General features: G+C 38.9%; 1 protein-coding gene across 1 annotated transcript in view; it reads left to right on the top strand.

Moving 5' to 3' along the window:
* The window catches only part of RALA (RAS like proto-oncogene A), an 84,384-nt gene that overhangs the window by 53,023 nt on the left and 9,645 nt on the right, over window positions 1-21,716 (top strand). Inside the window, exon 3 of the mRNA XM_066342374.1 lies at window positions 17,310-17,518. Within this exon, the coding sequence (XP_066198471.1) occupies window positions 17,310-17,518 (209 nt within the window). The remainder of the gene's footprint in view (window positions 1-17,309; window positions 17,519-21,716) is intronic.

Genomic DNA, 21,716 nt, shown 5'->3' with positions numbered 1-21,716 from the left:
CGGGATCCACCCGGCACGCCCACCATGGGGCGATGCTCTGCCCATCCTGGGTGTCGCCATGTTGCGACCAGAGCCACTCTAGCGCCTGAGGCAGAGGCCACAGAGCCATCCCCAGCGCCCGGGCCATCTTTGCTCCAATGGAGCCTTGGCTGCGGGAGGGGAAGAGAGAGACAGAGAGGAAAGCGCGGCGGAGGGGTGGAGAAGCAAATGGGCGCTTCTCCTGTGTGCCCTGGCCGGGAATCGAACCCGGGTCCTCCGCACGCTAGGCTGACGCTCTACCACTGAGCCAGCCGGCCAGGGCGGATAGTTTGTTTTTTGGTGTTGAGTGAGCTTTTTATGGATTTTGTATTAAAGCCCTTATTGGATATATCATTGGTGAATACCTCCCATTGGGTAAGTTGTCTTTTCGTTCGGTTGATGGTTGTTTCCTGCACTGTGTGAAAACTCTAGTTTAATACAGTCCCATTTCTTTTTCATTTTGTTTCCCTTGCTTGGGGAGACATTCAATTTTATAAATATATTGCTAATACCAATGTCAAAGAGTTTACTGCCTACGTTTTCATCTAAGAAATTTGTGGTTTCAGGTATATTTAAGTCTTTAATCCATTTTGAGTTTATTTTTGTTTATGGGTTTAAGAAAGTGGTCTAGTTTCAGTTTTTTGCTTGTATGTGTCCACTTTTCTCAACACCATTTATTGAATATACTCTCTGTACTCTGTTGTATATTCTTGCCTCTTTTCTCATGTGTTAGTTGACCACAGAGGCATGGGTTTATTTCTGGGCTCTGTTCTTTTGCATTGATCTATGTGTTTTTATGCCAAGATCATGTTGTTTTGATTACTGTGGCCTTGTACTATATATTATAACAGGTAGCATGATACTTTCAGCTTTGTTCTCTTTTCTTGATATTGCTTTGGCTATACAGGGCTTTTATGAATCCATGTAAATTTTGGGATTATTTGTTCCAGTTCTGTGAAAAATGTTATCGGTATTTTGATAAGGATTGCATAAAATCTATAGATCACTTTGGATAGTATGGGTATTTTAACACTGTTAACTCTTCCTAGCCATGAGCACGGTATATTCCTTCCATTTGTTTGTGTCTTCTATTTCTTTTTCAATGTCTTCTAGTTTTCTGAATATAGGTCTTTTACCTCCTTGGTTAAATTTATTCCTAGGTACTTTATTTTATTGTTGTTGTTGTTATCATTGTAAATGGGATTGTTTTCTAAATTTCTTTTGGACAATTCATTGTTGGTGTATAAAAACACAACCAATTTCTGAATATTAATTTTGTGTCCTGATACTTTTCTGAATTTATTTATTAGTTAATAGATTTTGATGGCTTTTGTAGGATTCTCTCTGTATATCAATAGTATCATACCATCTGCTAATATAACGATTTTACTTCTTTCCAATTTGTGTGCCATTTTCTTTTTTTCTTATCTGATTGCTGAGGCTAGGACTTCTAATACTATGTTGAATAAAAGTGGTGAAGGTGAAGATTCTTGTCTTGTTCCTGATTTTAAAGAAAAAACTTGCAACTTTCCCTGTTGAATATGATGATAGTTGTGGGTTTGTCATATATGGCTTCTATTATGTTGAGGTCTGTTCCCTCTATCCAGAGTTTTTACTGTGAATAGGTGTTGGATTCTGTCACATGCTTTTTTCTGAATCCACTGATAAGATTATGATTTTTATTATTCATTTTATTTATGTGGTATGCCTATCATCTTAATTGATTTGTTGATTTTGAACCAGTCTTATTTACTGGGAATAAATCTTACTTGATCGTAGTGTATGATCTTTTTAATGTATTGCTGAATTCACTAGTTTATTGAATTCAATAATTTACTAATATATTGTTGAGGATTTTTCTCTATGTTCATCAGGGATATTGACCTATAATTATTTCAACTCTTTTTTATAGTGTTTTTGGTCTGGTTTTCTATGTGTGAATTTTTTTTTTTTAATCAGGTTAATGCTGGCCTTGTAAAAATGATTTTGGCAGCCTTTTCTCCTCTTCAGTTTTTTTCTAAAGGAATAAGTTGAGAAAGATAAGTGTTAATTCTTTGTTGAATATTTGGTAAAACCATCTGGCCCAGGGCTTTTGTTTGTTGGGAGGTTTTTGATTACTGATTTGTTTTCATTAGTAGTTATTAGTCTGTTCAGATTTTTCATTTCTTCCTGATTCAGTTTTGGAGGGTTGTATGTTTCTAGGAATTTTATATTTCTTCTAGTTTGTCCAGTTTGTTGGCATATAAATGTTTGTAGTATTTTCTTACAATCCCTTGTATTTCTGTGGTGTCAGCTGTCAGTTCTCTTTTATTTCTGATTTTAATTATTTCAATCTTCTCAGTTATTTCGTGATGAGTCTGGCTAAAGATTTATCAGGTTTGTTTGTTTTCAGAGAACCAACTCTTGCTTTCATTGATCTTTTAAAAATTTTAGACTTTTTTTTTCTGCTCTGATATTACTGTTTCCTTCCTTCTACTCAGTTTAGGCTTTATTTCTTTTTCTCGATCCTTTAGGTATAAGGTTAGATTGTTTATTTGAGGTTTTTCTTGCTTCATGGGGTAGGCCTGTATTGCCATAATTTCCCCTCTACAACTGTTTTAGCTGTCCCATAGAATAGATTTTGGGTTGTGTGTTTATTTTTACTTGTCTCAATGTACCTTTTGGTATCTTTCTTGATCTCATTGGTAAGCCATTCATTGGTTAGTAGCTTCCACGTGTTTGTGTATATTTTAGTTTTCTTCTTGTAATTGGTTTCTAATTTTATACCATTGTGGTAAAAAAGTATACTTGATATGATTTTAGTCTTCTTAAATTCCTTGAAACTTGTTTTGTGGTCTGACATGTGGTCTATTCTGGAAAACATTCCATATATACTTGAATATATATCTGCTTTTGGGTGAAATGCTGTAAAAATAACAACGAAATCCATATGGTCTGCAGTGATTTTCAACTGTTGGTCCACTAGAAATTTAAAGTTCTCTACTCTTTTTGGATTGATCCCTTTATCATGATGAAATGCCCTTTGTCTCTTGTTAATGTATTTTGTTTTAAAGCCTGTTTTATCTAATTATAAATATTGCTACTCTAGCTTTTTTTTCCTTCCATTTGCATGAAATATCTTTTTCCATTCCTTCTTTAGTCTACTTGTGTCTTTCAATCTGAAGTGGGTCTCTTGTGAGGAGCATATATTGAGTCTTGTTTTCTTAATACATTCAGCCACACTATGTTTTTTGATTAGAGCATTTAATTCATTTACATTTAGAGTAATTGTTGATAGTTAAGTAGTTACTGCCACTTTATTATTCACATCTTTGATCTTCTCTTCTTAGAGAAATCCCTTTAACATTTTTTTTTTGTTTTGTTTTGTTTTTTTTTCATTTCTGAAGCTGGAAACGGGGAGAGACAGTCAGACAGACTCCCGCATGCGCCCGACCGGGATCCACCCGGCACGCCCACCAGGGGCGATGCTCTGCCCACCAGGGGGCGATGCTCTGCCCATCCTGGGCGTCGCCATATTGCGACCAGAGCCACTCTAGCGCCTGAGGCAGAGGCCAAGGAGCCATCCCCAGCGCCCGGGCCATCTTTGCTCCAATGGAGCCTCGGCTGCGGGAGGGGAAGAGAGAGACAGAGAGGAAAGCGCGGCAGAGGGGTGGAGAAGCAAATGGGCGTTTCTCCTGTGTGCCCTGGCCGGGAATCGAACCCGGGTCCTCCGCACGCTAGGCCGACGCTCTACCACTGAGCCAACCGGCCAGGGCCCCCTTTAACATTTTTGTAATACTGTCTGGTGATGAACTCCTTTAGCTTTTTTTTGTATGGGAAGTTCTTTATTTGTCCTTCAATTCTAAATGATAGCTTTGCTGGGTTGATTAATCTTGTTTGGAGGTCCTTACTTTTCATCACTTTGTATATTTTGTGCCAATCCCTTCTGACCTGCAAAGTTTCCGTTGAGAAATCAGCTGACAATCTGATTTCCTACAAGGAGCTTCCTTGTAGGAAACTGTTTTTCTCTTACTGCTTTTAAGATTTACTCTTAGTGAAATGCAAATCAAAACTGCAATGAGATACCACCTCACACCTGTTAGATTAGCTATTATTAACAAGACAGGTAATGGCAAATGTTGGAGAGGCTGTGGAGAAAAAGGAACCCTCATCCACTGTTGGTGGGAATGTAAAGTAGTACAACCATTATGGAAGAAAGTATGGTGGTTCCTCAAAAAACTGCAAATAGAACTACCTTATGACCCAGCAATCCCTCTACTGGGTATATACCCCAAAAATTCAGAAACATTGATACGTAAAGACACATGCAGCCCCATGTTCATTGCAGCATTGTTCACAGTGGCCAGGACATGGAAACAACCAAAAAGCCCGTCAATAGATGACTGGATAAAGAAGATGTGGCACATATACACTATGGAATACTACTCAGCCATAAGAAATGATGACATCGGATCATTTACAGCAAAATAGTTGGATCTTGATAACATGATACGAAGCGAAATAAGTAAATCAGAAAAAAACAGGAACTGCATTATTCCATATGTAGGTGGGACATAAAAGTGAAACTAAGAGACATTGATAAGAGTATGGTGGTTACGGGGGGAGGAGGGAAAGGGAGAGGGAAAGGGGGAGGGGGAGGGGCACAAAGAAAACTAGATAGAAGGTGACAGAGGACAATCTGACTTTGGGTGATGGGTATGCAACATAATTGAACGACAAGATAACCTGGACTTGTTATCTTTGAATATATGTATCCTGATTTATTGATGTCGCCCCATTAAAAAAATAAAATTATTAAAAAAAAAAAAAAGATTTACTCTTAATGTGTAACCTTTGACATTTTAATTATGTTGTGTCTTGGTGTGGGCCTCTTTTGGTTCATCTTGTTCTGGACTCTGTACTTCCTGGACTAGTATATTTATTTCCTTCACCAGGTTGGGGAATTTTTCAGTTGTTATTTCTTCAAATAGGTTTCCAATTTTGCTCTCTCTTCTCCTTCTGATACCCCTGTGAAGTGAATGTTGTTGCACTTGGTGTTGTCCCATTGGTCCCTATTCCCATTTTAAAAAATTTCTTTTCTTTTTGCTGTTGTAATTGGATGTTTTTTCTACCTTGTCTTCCGTATCATTGATTCTGTCCTCTGATTCATTTAATCTGATATTGATTTCTTATTATACATTCTTCATTTCAGTTATTATATTCTTCATTTCTGACTACTTTTTATGGTTTCAATCTCTTTTGTGTAAGTTCTCAGTGAGATCATCACTCTTCCCCTAACTTTATTGAGCATCCTTATAATCATTGTTTTGAACACTATCTGGTGGATTGGTTGTTTCTATTGTATTTATTTTCTTTTCTGGACTTTTGTCCTGTTCTTTCATTTGGAAAAGTTCATTTTTCTCCTCATTTTGGCTGTCTTTGTATGTGTATGTCTATTTATCAGGACGATCTTTTCTACATCTGGTCTTTTACAGTGTGACCTTTTTATAGAGAAGGTGTCCTATTGTGCCCAGTGGCACAGTCTGCCTGATCACATGTGCCTGGTGCTCCAGGACTATCCCCTGTGTGGGTTGTATGTACCTATCTGTTGTAGTTGTGGCTCGATTGCTGCTGACATGTCTGGGTGGGGTTGACCCTGAGGCTGACTGGCTGTTAGGGTGGCTGTGACTAACTGTCATGCTGCTGTTTTCTGACTGACCCTTTGGAGCAGGGGTTGCTTTAGTGGGGCACTGTTGCCTGCTGAGCCTGGCCTTTGCGTTTTTTGTTTGTGGAGCTGCTGGGTGATATTATGGTGTGGTGTGGTGTGGTCTGAAACTTGTCACTGGGTATGTTGGGTCTGGGGCCTCCTGGAAAGGACTCTGGTGCAGGCTAAGGGCAGCTGCCTTCCATATAGTATTTGGGGCCTTCAGGTAGAAACTGCAAAGTGACCTGCAGTTGGCTGCCACTGGTGCTTGGTGTGGAGATGCTTGGGAGAGGCTACGCTGTCTGCTGATGCTGGATGCTACTTGTTTCAATAGTGGCAGTCTTTGGTGGGCGCATAACGCATGTTGAGGCCACCACCTTTGCTAGGTTTGTGGCCGCTTAGTTGAAGCTACGTTCTGCGCCAACACTGGCTACTGCTTACGCCAGGCTTGGGGCTGTCTGATGGAAGTTAGCAGTGCAGGTTGAAGCTGGTCATCAGTTGTGCTGGGTTTGGGCGCCAAACAGCTTGTTTGGGGTTTGTGGATCTTTGAGGATTTGGGAAAGTTTGCAGCAGTAACCAAGGTAGGGTTCTTGTCTGGAGGAGCCACTTGAAGAGTTTTGGGCGAGGAAAGTGAGTTGGGAGGGTCTGGGCCTCAAGGAAGCACTAGAGTAGGCTGAATGGTGTTAGCTAGATAGAAGAGCACAGATTTAGCTGGTTGAAGGGGGAATTCGACAAAGGAACAATGGCCCCAGCCAGCACATCTTTCCCTGGAGACACTTGCCCTGACCTGTCCCTCTCAGCCCTCTTCTTGAAATGGTCAATTTAGTCTTTCTCCAAATGTTGGGGTGTTTCAAGCTGCTGCCCCTGCCCCATAGCCTAGAGCAAGTGAGTCAGTGTGCGGGACTTTTAAGAGGTTTGCCTCAGTTTCCAGCAGCCCCTTATCCTTTTCAAACACAATTTCTGCTGGCTCTTAAAGCCAGGCGTTATGCGTTCTCCTCTTCCAGATGGTAGTACCCCAGTCTGAGGAGCCTCATGTGAAGCTGACTGAGTCCACTTGCTCTTCAGGGGACTTCCACTGCTACTTAATTGCCACACGTGGTGTGGGGCCTGTTTCACGTGTTCACCCTCACCAGTCTGGATGTGGGTTATCTCCTTAGTTTTATGATGTATGTGCAGCAAGTCTTCAGGTGGTTCTCAGTATAATTTAGTTATGTATATAATTTTGATGTAGTCATGGGAAGAGGTGAGCAAGAGTTTACCTGTTTTGCCATCTTGACCTGAACCTAGCTACTTTTCAAACTCATCCTAAATCCATCTCCTTGACAATAGGAGGTCAAAAGTAAGAATATTCACATTACTGACATTTGATGAATAGTTAAGCCTTCATTTAATATTCATAAAAATTAATATTCATTTAATGTTCATAAATATGTATAAAACATTTGTATGTAAATATGGTAGAGTGTTTGTTCTACAGTAGTGTTTTCAACTTCCAGTTCATAGATTGATGCCGATCTATGAAAGAGTTAAACACCCTGATGTGGAATGAAGATTATAGACCCAATGATCTTAGTCAAATTTGCTTATGCTCAGGGTGATTGCCACTAACCATCCTGTATGATCAATGAAAATACTATTGAGGTTGTCTTAGATAACTTTGGAACTTGTAGGCTTGTTCAGACAACATTTTGCACCATGCAGAGCATTTACAAATCATGCTCAATAGACAAAAAGCATTCAGACACTTGAGCATCGTACATGTGGAAATCAAGCACCAATTCATACCGTGTTGCACTGGTATGCGCGGTAAGATAAAACTTGTTGCATATTTCCATTTCCAGCCAGCTAGGTTATGTGCAGGTTTTAATTGCGACCTCTTCTCTCTGTAGTTCTTTTATTTTTTTCACATTTATGCAAATAGCATTGGGACAGATTTACACAGTAGATTTGAAAACCAAGAACCAGCTTGCACCGTAATACCCTATCGTGCGCAGTATAAAACTTTCTCTGTTGTGTGTTTGTTTCCGACCCCATCCCTCTCTCAGTAGTACATTTTTTTCACACTTACACAAATAGTTGTGCATGTACTCACCTGTTCAGAATGTATCCATATATTTTACAAATTAGTGTTTTAGTGTCAGTGTGCTATAAATTTTAAACCCTCAAAAATGAAAAGAAAAACACATTTTAAACTTGTTCAAAAGTAAAAAAAATAGTCAAGAGAAAAGTAGTGATAACAGCAAAAGTAAACCAAGATCTAGTGCTTCATGTTTAAAAGAACCAGTGAAAAATAAATGTGTTGATATTTTGAAGGTGCAACAGAGACCCAAAAGATGAAAAAGAAACTTTGTTAGGCAGTGTGATAACTTAGTTTCATTTTGTAGCACCTGGTAGTGAATTATGGTCATGGCCCTTGGATGGAGTATGTTCTGAAATTCTATCAGATGATGCAAGAAACCTTCCAGACCTACTTGTCATTTGCATTCGAAGCTTAGTGATCTTATTGAGAAGCCAGTTAATTTTTTTTAAGATTTCACAACCAAATGAAAAGTCAGAAAATTTAAATGAAGAAAAAGACTAGTGAAAATTGCTGCTTCAAGCATCTTATTTAGCTGCCCTTTGAATATTGAAAACAAAACAAAACATTCACTATTAGTGAAGAATTAATAAAGCCTTGCATCTTAGCTGTCACTTGGGAAATTTTGGGTCCTCAAGCTGCACAAAAACTATACCGCTTTCAGACAGTACTGCTCAGAGAAGAATTATTGATAAGACCAACAATATCAAAGAGTAAAATGGAGGGAATAAAGAAGTTGAAATGTTTGCCATTCAACTTGAATCAACTGACGTGAGTAACCATGCTATTCTCTTTTGTTTCATGAGGAATAATGACAATAAATACTTTAGGAAAGAGCTGTTCTGTTCTACCTGGTCAGACCAGACCACAAGTCCAGAAATATTTAATTCTCTTGCCTGACCAATGGTGACACAGTGGATTGAGCATCATCCCAGAACACTGAGGGCCCCAGTTCAAAACCTTGAAGTCACCTGCTAGAGCATGGGCTCATTGACTTGAGTGTGTGCTTGCCAGCTTGAGTGCAGGGTCACTGGTGTGAGCACGGACGGGATCATCAGCACAGTCCCAAGGTCGCTGGCTTGAAGCCCAAAGGTCCCTGGCTTGAACCCAAGTTTGCTGGTTTGAGCCAGGGGTCACTGGCTCAGCCTGAGCACCCCCCCCCCCAATCTGGGCACATATGAGAAGCAATCCATAAACAACTAAAGTGACACAACTGTGAGTTGATGCTTCTTATCTCTTTCCTCCTCCCCTCAATTCCTTCTGTTCCTCTCTTAAAAAGAAAAAATATATTTAATGCTCTTATTGTGTACTTTCAAGCAGAGGGCTTAAACTGGGAAGGTGTGTGAGAGTGTGTATAGACAGTGCTGTGAGCATGATTGGACATCACTGAAGGGTAGATGTGAAAGTGAAGGACATTGTACATTCCGGAAATGTTGTCTACGTACTGTATGATTCACAGCAGCATTTAGTTACAAAAGACAGTTTCCCCTGAATTGAACATAGAGATAAGTGATGCAGTGAAGATTGTTAATGATATTTGTAATTGAGGTTTGAACTCCAGGCTGTTAACAAACACTGTGTGAGAGCATGGGTTCACAACACCAACATCTCCTTCTCTATACAGAACTGAGGCAGGTCTCAAGAGGAAGGGTATTTCACACCTTTTCGAGCTGAGAGAAGTGAAACAGTTTCTTCAAGAGTGAAACGGCATTAGTAGAGCTTTTTATTTGTTGAATGAAGAATGGATGGCTAAGCTTGCATATATAACAGATAGATGATATTTAGCCTCTTCAACAAGCTAAATATGTCTCTTTAGGGATTTAACACAGATATTTTTTACCTTAACAAAAAGACCAATTCATTAAAAAAAAACTTGTTCTTTGGAAAGTCACAGACAGTAGTAAGAAGATATAGAAATGTTTCCACTTTTCCAAGACTTTCTTAATTGCTGCAGACATCAACCAGAAATTCATACTTAATATGATCAATATTTAACAGCATTAGTTAGAAACTTTGCCTGACTGGTGCTGGCACAGTGGATAGATTGTCCACCTGGGAGGCTGAGGTCCCAGGTTCAAAACCGAGGTCACCAATTTCTTATTTTTTTTTATTTTTATTAATTTTAATTTATTGTATTAACATGGATTCAAGTGTCCAACTCAATATACCTCCCTCACCCCCACCCCCTTGTCCCCCATTGCACCCCTTTTGTCCCCTTCCCCTTAACACCCTCCCCCCTTCCCTCTGGGATTTTCTGTCCTGTTATCTGTAGCTATGTGTTATAATTTCACTAATTCTTTCACCTTCTCTGATCACATCCTCTCATCCCCCTTCCCTCAGATAGCTGTCTCTGCTCCCTGTGACCCCACCTCTACCTCTGTTCCATTCCTCAGTTCACTGTGTTCATTAGATTCCACGTATAAGTGAGATCATATGATATTTGTCTTTCTCTTCCTGACTTATTTCAACTAGCATAATAATGTCCAGGTCCATTCATGCCATTGCAAAAGACAATATTTCCTTATTTTTTCATGGCCATGTAGTATTCCATTGTGTATATGTACCACTGCTTTTTAATCCACTCTTCCACTGATGGACACTTGGGCTGTTTCCAGATCTTGGCTATTGTAAACAATGCTGCCATAAACATGGGGGTGCATTTCTTCTTTTGAATCAGTGATTTGGAATTTTTAGGATATACTTCTAGAAGTGGGAAACCTGGGTGAAAGGCAGTTCCATTTTTAATTTTTTGATAAAAACTTCATATTATTCTCCACAGTGCTTGCACAAGTCTACATTCCCACCAGCAATGCATTTATTGTGTATTGATTTGTTAATGAGCACCATTCTGACAGGTGTAAGGTTGTATCTCATTGTGGTTTTAATTGGCATTTCTCTGATTAGTGATGTTGAACATTTTTTCATATGACTATTGGCCATCTGTATGTCCTCTTTGTAGAAGTGTCTATTAAGTTCCTTTGCCCATTTTTAAATTAGATTGTTTACCTGCCTAGTGTTGAGTTTTAAAAGTTCTTCATAAATTTTGATTATTAACCCCTTATCATTTATATTGGTGAATATGTTCTCCCATTGTGTGGGTTGTCTTTTTATTTCATTCATGGTGTCTTTTGCTGTGCAAAAAGCTTTTTAGTTTGATATAGTTCCATTTGTTCATCCTTTCCTTTATTTCACTTATCCATGGAGATAATTCAGCAAAAATATTCTTACGAGAGATATCGGAGAGTTTACTGCCTCTGTTTTCTTCCAAGATGTTTATGGTTTCGCAACTTACGTTTAAGTCTTTTATCCACTTTGAGTTTATTTTTGTGAATGGTGTAAGTTGCTGGCCTGGTTTCATTTTTTTGCATGTACCTGTTCAATGTTCCCAACACCATTTATTAAAGAGACTGCCTTTACTCCACTGTATGCTCTAACCTTCTTTGTCAAATATCAATTGACCATAAAGGCATGGGTTTATTTCTGGATTTTCTGTTCTGTCCATTGATCTGTATGCCTGTTCTTATATCAGTACCAAGCTGTTCTTTAGTACAATGGCCTGTAGTATAACTTGATATCAGGAAATGTGATACCACCCACTTTATTCTTTCTTTTCAAGATTGGTGAGGCTATTCGTGTTCTTTTATACTTCCATGTAAATTTTTGGAATATTCTATATCTTTGAAGTATGCCATTGGTATTTTAATAGGAATTACATTGAATTTATAGCTTGCTTTTGGTAATATAGACATTTTAATGATGTTTATTCTTCCTATTCATGAACACAGTATATGCTTCCACTTGTTTGTATCTTCCTTGATTTCTTTTGTCAGTGTCTTATAATTTTTCGAGTACAAGTCTTTTACCTCCTTGGTTAAATTTACTCCTAGGTACTTTATTTTTGTTGCCATATTGAAGGGAATTGTTTCCTTAATTTCTCTTCCAGACTGTTTATTGTTGGTGTATAAAAATACCACTGATGCCTGACCAGGTGGTGGCGCAGTGGATAGAGCGTCAGACTGGGATGCAGAGAACCCGGGTTCGTGACCCCGAGGTCTCCAGCTTGAGCGTGGGATCATCCAGTTTGAGCAAGGCCCACCAACTTGAGCCCAGGGTCACTGGCTCAAGCAAGGGGTCACTTGGTCTGCTGTAGCCCCCCGGTCAAGGCACATATAAGAAATCAATCAATGGACAACTAAGGAACCGCAACAAAGAATTGATATTTCTCACCTCTCTCCCTTCCTGTCTGTCTGTCCCTCTCTCTGACTCTTTCTGTCTCTGCCACAAAAAAAAAAAAAACAACCTCTGATTTCTGAATATTAATTTTATATCCTGACACGTTGCTGAATTTATTTATCAGGTCTAGTAGTTTTTTGACTGAGACTTTAAAGTTTTCTATGTACAGTGTTATGTCATCAGCAAATGGCGATAGTTTTACCTCTTCTTTTCCAATTTGGATGCCTTTTATTTCTTCTTCTTGTCTGACTGCTGTGGCGAGGACTTCTGAAACTATGTTGAATAAGAGTGGTGAAATGGGGCACCCCTGCCTTGTTCCTAATCTTAAGAGGATTGCTTTTAATTTTTGCCCATTGAGTATGATGTTGGGTGTTGGTTTGTCATAGACGGCCTTTATTATGTTGAAGTATGTTTTCTGTATTTCCACTTTGCTGAGAGTTTTGATTATGAATGGGTACTAGATTTTATTAAATTCTTTTTCTGCATTTATTGATATCATCATGTGATTTTTCTCCTTCCTTTTGTTTATGTGATGAATCACATTGATTGATTTGTGAATATTGTACCAGCCTTGCCTCCCCGGAATAAATCCCACTTGATCATGATGTATGACTTTTTTAATATATTGCTGGATTCGGTTTGGTAATATTTTGTTGAAAATTTTAGCATCTATGTTCATCAGGAATATTGGTCTATAGTGTTCTTTCTTTGTAGTGTCTTACCTAGTTTTGGAATGAGGATAATATTTGCCTCATAAAAGGAGCTTAGGAGTCTTCCGTCCTCATGAATTTTTTGAAATACCTTAAGAAGTGTAGGAGTTAGTTCTTTTTTTGAATATTAAGGTATACCTATAATTCTATGAACTTCACTCTCAAGACTGCTTTTGCTATGTCCCATCAATTTTAAGTTGTTGTATGTTCATTTTCATTTGTTTCAAGGAAATTTTTTATTTCTTCCTTGATCTCGTTGTTAACCCATTTGCTATTTAATAAGATGCTATTTAGCCTTCAGGTGTTTCAGTTTTTCTATTGTACTTGATTTCTAATTTCATGCCATTATGATCAGAAAAGATGCTTGATATGATTTTAGTCTTTTTAAATTTATTGAGACTTGTTTTCTGTCCTAACACGTGGTCTATCCTAGAGAATGTACCATGAGCACTTGAAAGAAATGTATATTCTGCAGCTTCGGGGTGAAAAGTTCTGAAGATATCTATTATCTTTAGTTGCTTTAGTGCCTTGGTCGACAAATTGCAGCTTGCGAGCACATGAGGTTCTTTGGCCCCTTGAGTGTGGCTCTTCCACAAAATACCACAAGCGGACATTACCTCAATAAGGAATGTACCTACCTATATGGTTTAAGTTTAAAAAATTTGGCTGTCAAAAGAAATATAAGTCATTGTACTGTTGATATTTGGCTCTGTTGACTAATGAGTTTGCCGACCACTGCTCTAGTGTGTCATTTAAGGCTGCTATTTCTTTGTTAATTTTCTGTCTGGAGGATCTATCCATTGATGTTAGTGGGGTATTAAAGTCCCCTACTATTATATACAGTGTGTCCGTAAAGTCATGGTGCATTTTTGACCGGTCACAGGAAAGCAACAAAAGATGATAGAAATGTGAAATCTGCACCAAATAAAAGGAAAACCCTCCCAGTTTCTGTAGGATGATGTGGCAACATGTGCACATGCGCAGATGATGATGTAACACCGTGTATACAGCGGAGCAGCCCACGGCCATGCCAGTCGAGATGTGGACGGTACAGAGGAAAGTTCAGTGTGTTCTGTGGCTCGCTAAATTTGAATCCGTGACCAAAGTGCAACGTGAATATCGGCGCGTTTATAACGAAGCGCCACTACATAGGAATAACATTACTCGGTGGGATAAGCAGTTGAAGAAAACTAGCAGTTTGGTGGAGAAACCCCATTCTGGTAGGCCATCAATCAGGGACGAGTCTGTAGAGGCTATACGGGATAGCTACCTAAGGAGCCCTAAAAAATCTGTGCATGAGCCCACATCAAACTGCACTGAATAGGTATGAAACTGGGAGAGTTTTCCTTTTATTTGGTGCCGATTTCACATTTATATCGTCTTTTGTTGCTTTCCTGTGACCGATCAAAAGTGCACCATACCTTTATGGACACACTGTAGTATTGCTGTTGATCTTGCCCTTTATGTCTATCCAAATCCGCTTCATACGTTTAGGTGCTCTTGTATTTGGCGTATAGATATTTACAATGGTTATAGTCTCCTGTTGGATAGCTCCCTTTATCATTATGTAGTGACCTTCTTTATCCCTTACTATATAGCCTTTATTTTAAGTCTATTTTGTCTGATATAAGTATTGCTACCCCAGCTTTTTTTTTCATTCCTACTTGCATGAAATACTTTTTCCTTCCCTTCACTTTTCATCTATGTGTATCTTTTGTTTTGAGGTGGGTCTCCTATAGACAGCATATGTACAGTTCCTGTGTTCTTATCCATGCAGCTACCCTATGTCTTTTGATTGGAGCATTTAATCCACTTACATTTAAGGTTATTATGATATTTAATTATTTATTTCCATATTATTCTTTAAATCTACAATCCTCTTTTTCTAGATTTTTTTTCTTTTTTACATTAGGCCCCTTAACATTTCTTGCAGTACTGGTTTAGTTGTAATAATTCCTTGAGTTTTCTTTGTGTGTGTGTGTGTGTGTGTGTGTGTGGTTTGGAAAGCTTTTTTTTTTCTTCAGTTTTAAATGGTAGCCTTGCTGGATAAAAAAGTGTGGGTTGTAGGTTCTTGTTTTGTATCACTTTGAATATTATTTTGCCAATCCCTTTCTGTCCTCAGGTGTTTCTGTTGAGAAATCGGATGTTATCCTTACGGGGGCTCCTTTATAGGTAATTAACCCCTATTCTCTTGCATCTTTTAATATTCTTTCTTTGTCTCTTAACTTTGGCACTTTAATTATGTTTTGTCTTGGTGTAGGTCTCCTTGGGTTCCTCTTCAGTGGGACTCTGTGCTTCTTGAATTTGTGTGACTTTTGCCTTCATCAATTTAGGTAAATTGTCAGCTATTTCTTCAAAAAGGCTCTCTATCTCCTATTTGTTCTTTTCTCCTTCAGGAAAACTCTATGATGTGGATGATGTTTACGGCTTCATGTTGTCACACAGGTCTCTTAGAATTTCCTCAGTCTTTTTGAGCCTCTTTTCTACTCACTGCTCAGCTTCTGTGCTTTTGTTTATCTTTTCTTCTAAATCATTGATTTGATTCTCTGCTTCATCCAGCCTGCTGTTGATTCCTTCTATTGCAGTCTTCATTTCTGATACTGTATTTGTCATTTCTGACTGGTTCTTTTTTATGATTTCAGTGTCCTTTTTGATGTTTTCTCTTTATTTAGGTGTTCATTATGTCCATCCATTGCTGCTATATGATCCTTGAGCATCCTAAAATCATTATTTTAAACTCTGCATCTGGTAATTTTGTTACTTCCATTTCATTTATTTCTTTTTCTGGGGATTTCTCTTGTTGTTTCATTTGGGTTGCATTTCTTTATCTGCCCATTTTGTGTGTCTAATAGATAGTGCTGCCTGACTTTGAAATTTTTGTGGTGTCTTAGTTCATTTTGGAGAAAGAAAAGACTTAATGATAACCAAGCAGAGAAACCGAATGGAAGTCAATGCAGTGCTTCATCTCGGACACAGAACTGCAGCCTCGGGTCTCAAGCTCTTCTTGAAAAGAAGCAACAGCAGATTTCACTCTAGCTTTTCTTGAATTAAATGCCACTCTCTAGAAATTTCAGTTGTATTCTATTAAAAATACTTTTTTTATTTTTTGGTTATTTTAGGGAATTTTTTTATAGTATTACAATGAAAAGGAAATGCACAAAATACTAATAATGGTTTTTATTTCTGCCTTAGTTGTCCCCAAGATAATTCTTTATTTTTACTAGTAGCCAAGTATAAAAAGGTTGAAAACCACTGTTCTGTAGTTTTTACAGTTTTAAATACACTGTGTTCATGTTTTTAAAATAAGGGTTTTTTTTGTATTTTTTTGTTGTTCAATTTTTCTGAAGTGAGAAGCGGGGAGGCAGAGAGATAGATTCCTGGCAAGCCCACCAAGAGGGTGATAGGGCATTGCTCCCTTGCAACTGGACCCATTCTAATACCTAGGGCGGAGACTATGGAACCATCCTCAGCGCCTGCGCCAACTTTGCTCCATTGGAGCTTTGGCTGCAAGAGGGGAAGAGAGAAAGGAGAGGGAGAAGGGTAGAGAAGCAGATGGGTGCTTCTCCTGTGTGCCCTGGCTGGGAGTTGAACCCAGAAATTCCACTCACCTGGCCAATGCTCTACCACTGAGCCAGCCAGCCAGGGCTAAAATAATTATTATCTACCATGTACCAGGAGGGTTTGAACTTAACAGTGATGAGTTAAATAGGGTCCCTGCTCCCAAGGAGGATAGTAGGAGGATATATAGACATTGAGCAAATAAGTAAGGAAATATAAGAAACTGAGATATTTATAAGAACTAATAACCCCACAAAATTGTGTTCATACATACACTAACAATAATGTGCTGATCAAAATATCAAGGTGCTATTTATGAGGTCTAAAATAGAAGTGGGAATATAAAGTTGTATAATTGTACTATTTAAAAATATAAAATGTTTGAGGAGAACTCAAAATTTGAGATTTGGCCTTCTGCAGAGTAATATAAGCCACTTTGACTTAGTTCATTTTGGAGAAAGAAAAGATTTAATGGTACTTTCAGTGTTTACCTAAATATGGACTTACTTTCAAGTTATTTCCACAATTCTGGCATGAAAATTTATATTTAGAGTTACAAAGAAAGGGGTTCATACATATGTAAAAATATAGGCATGCTTCATTTGATTGTGTGTTACTTCAGTGCGCCTCACCGCTTACGTTTTTTACAAAATGAAGGCAAAATCCCTGCACCAGCAAGAAGATTGTGATTTGCTTTATTGTGGTGTTCTAGAACACAACCCACAGTATCTCCAAGGCATGCCTGGATCTGTGGAATGGTTTTTGCAGGTAATGTTCTAAGAGAGAAAGACATCATACATTTCAAGCTGTAAGCAGCCTAGTTCAACCCTCACTTTTTGCAAATGAGGAAGCCACCAAGTTGTCTAAAATGTAAATTTAAATTATCATCATTTTTCCATTAGGGAAAACTGAATAAAGGATACAGAACCTCTCTGTACTATTTTGGCAACTTCATGTGAATTTATATGTCAAAATGAGAAGTTTTAAAAAATAAAGATTTTTAAATGGACATACTTTTCATCTTTTCTAGTTTGTGGAGGACTATGAGCCGACCAAAGCAGACAGCTATCGGAAAAAGGTAGTGCTGGATGGGGAGGAAGTGCAGATCGATATCTTGGATACAGCTGGGCAGGAGGACTATGCTGCAATCAGAGACAACTACTTCCGGAGCGGGGAAGGTTTCTTGTGTGTGTTCTCTATTACGGAAATGGAATCCTTTGCAGCTACAGCTGACTTCAGGTATGTCGGGGAGGAATGTTGCTCTGCCTAAGAGCTTCTTCCCCAGAAACAAGTGGACAACTAGAGGTCCTTACCTACCTGATAGTCTTTCACTCTGTGTCCAATTGTCTATTCCCTCTTTGCTTTCGGTATGTGGCTCTGCCCACTGTATACTTTTGCTCAGATGCTATCCCAGTGCTACTGGATTGGAGCTTGAGTTAGCCTAACTACCCAAAGTCTTTGTTTGCATTGTGAAACTATTTCTCTGTAGAGTGTAAGGTACTACTGCCACAGTAGCTGACACTTGGATCACATAATGGTGCTCTGACCCAGATTTTAAGTCTTCTTTCGTTAGTCACAGGTTTTTCAGCACCTGTGTAGTACTCAGCTGGCACATTGCCTTTCTCCTCATAATGTAGATGTTCTGACAGCATGAACTGGATTTCTTTTTTTTTTTTGGACAAAGTCAGAGAAAGAAAGAGAAGGACAGATAAGAACAGACAGAAAGGAAGAGAGATGAGAAGCATCAGTTCTTTGTTGTAGCTCCTTAGTTGTTCATTGATTGATTTCTCATATGTGCCTTGATGGGGGTGGGGGGGTTACAGCAGAGCGAGTGACCCCTTGCCTAAGCCAGCGACCATTGGGCTCACGCCAGCGACATCTCGCTCAAGCTGGTGAGCCTGCATTCAAACCAGATGAGCCCGTTCTCAAGCTGGCGACCTCAGGGTTTGGAACCTGGGTCCTTCACGTCCCAGTCCAACACACCATTTACTGCGCCAGCGCCTGGTCAGGCTGACCTGAATTTTTTAATAGAAATAATAATACCATAGATGGGCACACTAGGTTGTGTTGTACTATATCTTTTATATCTCACTTACTGTTTACTTAAAATCTGTCATCCATTTGGTTTAATGGGGGGGGGGGGGTCTCTTTATACCTAAGAGATACATGGCATGAGTGAGTTCCTGAGTAGTCTCCTAAGTAACTACATGCAAAACTAAATGTATCTTTAATTATATGTTTTTATTTTTGTGTTAAGTGCCTGCTTTGAAATGGGGGACATAAAAAAAAAGCATGTATGTAAATATCCTGTTTTCAAGAGCCACAGAGCTTAGTTGAATTCAGTATGAAGCCAAGTGCAAGTTAGTGAGAAGTAGGAGACATGAACAGTAATCATTACAGGGGACCCAGGAGAGGAGAGAAGCCAGAGGCCTTTGTGAAGTAGGGGAGCCTGAAGCATAAGAAGGATTTCCACAGATGAGGGAAGAAAACTTGTGGTGGCTGAGTAAAAGACTAACCCTGGGCTAATACGAAGTATTTCTTGTTAGGTACACTTGAAAATCTCAAACACTTACAAGAATTCTAACAGAACCTTCTTTACAAAAGATCATTGAGAACCTTTTAAAATATGGACTTATTTGTAATGTTAAGTTTGTTGATTTCTATAAGGACACAGATCTGCATGTGATAAAGTACAAAGGGTGGAAGATTTTAGTAAGTTGTGATGCTGGGGGACAAGCTGAAAGTTACATAAATGTCAGTGCTTATTCATTCATTCAGCAAATACTTGAGTGCTACATCAATAGCAGGTCCTATTCCAGGAAATGAAATAAATTTTATCACCATAGCACTGAAGTCGAAGTGGCATTTCAAGGAAGTAAGGTATTTTTATGCTAGAGAAAGACTCGTGGGCTATTTATTGCTATTACAGTGAATCCAGTGGGTTGCCCTTCCCATGAATAACAATGTCTTAAGGACTGACCAGTGATTATCAGAAGAGGATTTTTGAGTCTGTCAGCAGTCCTGCTGTTTAGTGTTTCTGGTCCTCGCACCACCACCAGGACAATCCCACTGTTTCATCTCTATGTGATGCACTTTCCCCAGCTCCAGTAGCACACTTCCACACTCTTATACTGGGCTGGATTTATATGGGTTTTTCCCGACAAAGTAAAAATTCTTTTTTGTTTTTATTTTCTTCTTCTTTCCAAGGGAGAGGAGGGGAGACTCCCGCATGCACCCCAACTGTGATTCACCCAGTGACCCCCATCTGGGGCTGATGCTCTGCCCACCTGGGGCCCATGTTCATATCTGAGATATTTTTAGTGCCTCAGATGGAGGCTCCACAGAGCCATCCTCAGCACCCAGGGCTGATGTGCTCGAACCAGTAGAGCCATAGCTGTGGGAGTGGGGAGAGAGACAGAGAGAAAGGAGAGGGGTGGAAAAGCAGATGGTTGCTTGTCCTGTGTGCTCTTAGCGGGAATCAAACCCAGGACATCCACATGCTGGGCTGACATTCTACCACTAAGCCAACCGGCCAGGGCCTAAAAATTCTTGAGAGCTGAACCCATTTCTAATCCATCTCAGTGTTTCTAGTACTCTTATTTGGCTTAGTTGCTAGCATGTAACATATAATGCTTAGTAAACATTTTATAGAAATACTAGAAGACTCATTTGAAATTCTCACTTTCCATACGTCTAAAATGAAGAAGCTAGACCAGTTTGTTTAGGTACTTTTCTATTCTAAACTTCTTCAATAGCCTCTCTATTTAAAGGGGGAAGCATATTAAGCAAATATGTGTGCAAGTTCTAGACACAGCATTACCTTTCTGACATCCAGGAAAGTAGCTAAAACCAACTTACTAACTTTAAAGAATGTTGTCTTCTCACCTCTGAATCCAGGAGGTCCAAGTTTTTCATGGCCGTGTTTATAATAGCATTAATAACACTGTAATTTTAATAATAGGTCTTCCTGAAGCACCTGACTCATAGTAGCTTAGTAGGTATTTATTAAGAAGTAAATTAATGATTTATATATAATATGACCAGAAGTTCTAGAGTGAGATATATATATATATATATTTGGTAAGTCAGTTATTAACATCTCAGGTTAGGCCTTTGGTCAAAGAAAACTGAGTAAGAAAGTAACATAAAATGTGTTATTACCAGCACTGGAAAAAGATTGTGATTAGCCAAAATCCTCTCCACAAATCAGATATTTAATAGCAATAATGGTGATTATTGACATACTTTTTGCAAGAAGCTGTGTGAGTGGCAGGAAACAGCACTCGATAGAATTGTACAGCTTAGCCTGTTGTCCAGATGTGGTGCTCCCTTGACATTTTTACTTCCTAAAAGGGTGTTTAAGGTAACTACAAATCTGTGATGATGGAGGTAACTATGTGTGGTCCATTGTTTATTCATATTAGAAAAATGAATAGTTCAGGTCCAAATAATGTCCTTTCAGCACTAAGTCAGAGAGTCTGCTATTTCACCAGTAATCATGTGAATGCAGTCCTGATAAAAATAACGGCACTACCTAACACAGCACTTGCCATGTCCCATATGCTGGTCTAAGCATTATTAAACCGAGATGAGGTTGACCCCACTGTATTTCATAGATTCTGAGAAACGCATATTTTGCATTTTTGTCATCTAAAATCAGGGCGGTGTCTCATAGTGTAACATCTTGTTATAACTGGCAGCAGTTTTTATTAGTGATGTAGAAAATAAATAGTGCTGAAAGTTAGTGACTTATTAAATGTGATTTTTTAAAAGTATTATCCAAATTTATAAATGAGGAAACTGAAGCACAATAAAACTTCAGTGACTTGCCCCTGGTCATGCCATTAGGTGAGGCAGTTAAATCCGGGAGGTCTATCTCTATAGTCTCGCTATTAACAACTTTGCAATTCTGGTTCTTGTTAAACAAATGGGAGCTCTTGTATAATACCACGTGCCATCCCCTTTCATGTTGTTAAAGTGGAACATGGTGAGTTGTTTTTTTTTTTTTAAGATTTTATTTATTGATTTTAGATAGAGAAAGGCGGTGGGTGGTGATAGGAGCAGGAAGCTTCAGCTCCATAGTTGAGTCTCATATGTGCCTTGACCAGGCAAGCCCAGGGTTTCAAACTGGCAACTTCAGTGTTCCAGGTTGAACTTTTTTTTTTTTTTTTGGACAGAGTCAGAGAGAGGGACAGATAAGGACAGACAGGAAGAGACAGAGGTGAGAAGCATCAATTTTTTTGTATTTTTCTGAAGTGAGAAGTGGGAGGCAGAGAGATAGACTCCCACATGCACCCGACCAGGATCCACCCAGCATGCTCACTAGGGGGTGATGCTGTGCCCTTCTGGGTCGTTGCTCTGTTGCAACTGTAGCCATTCTAACTCCTGAGGCAGAGGCCACAGAGCCATCCTCAGTGCCCAGGACAACTTTACTCCA

The sequence above is a fragment of the Saccopteryx leptura genome, chromosome 6, assembly GCF_036850995.1.
Source record: "Saccopteryx leptura isolate mSacLep1 chromosome 6, mSacLep1_pri_phased_curated, whole genome shotgun sequence".
In the NCBI taxonomy this organism is placed as follows: domain Eukaryota; kingdom Metazoa; phylum Chordata; class Mammalia; order Chiroptera; family Emballonuridae; genus Saccopteryx; species Saccopteryx leptura.
The sequence above is the reverse complement of the archived record's forward strand: the minus strand, read 5'-3'. Positions and strand labels throughout refer to the sequence as shown.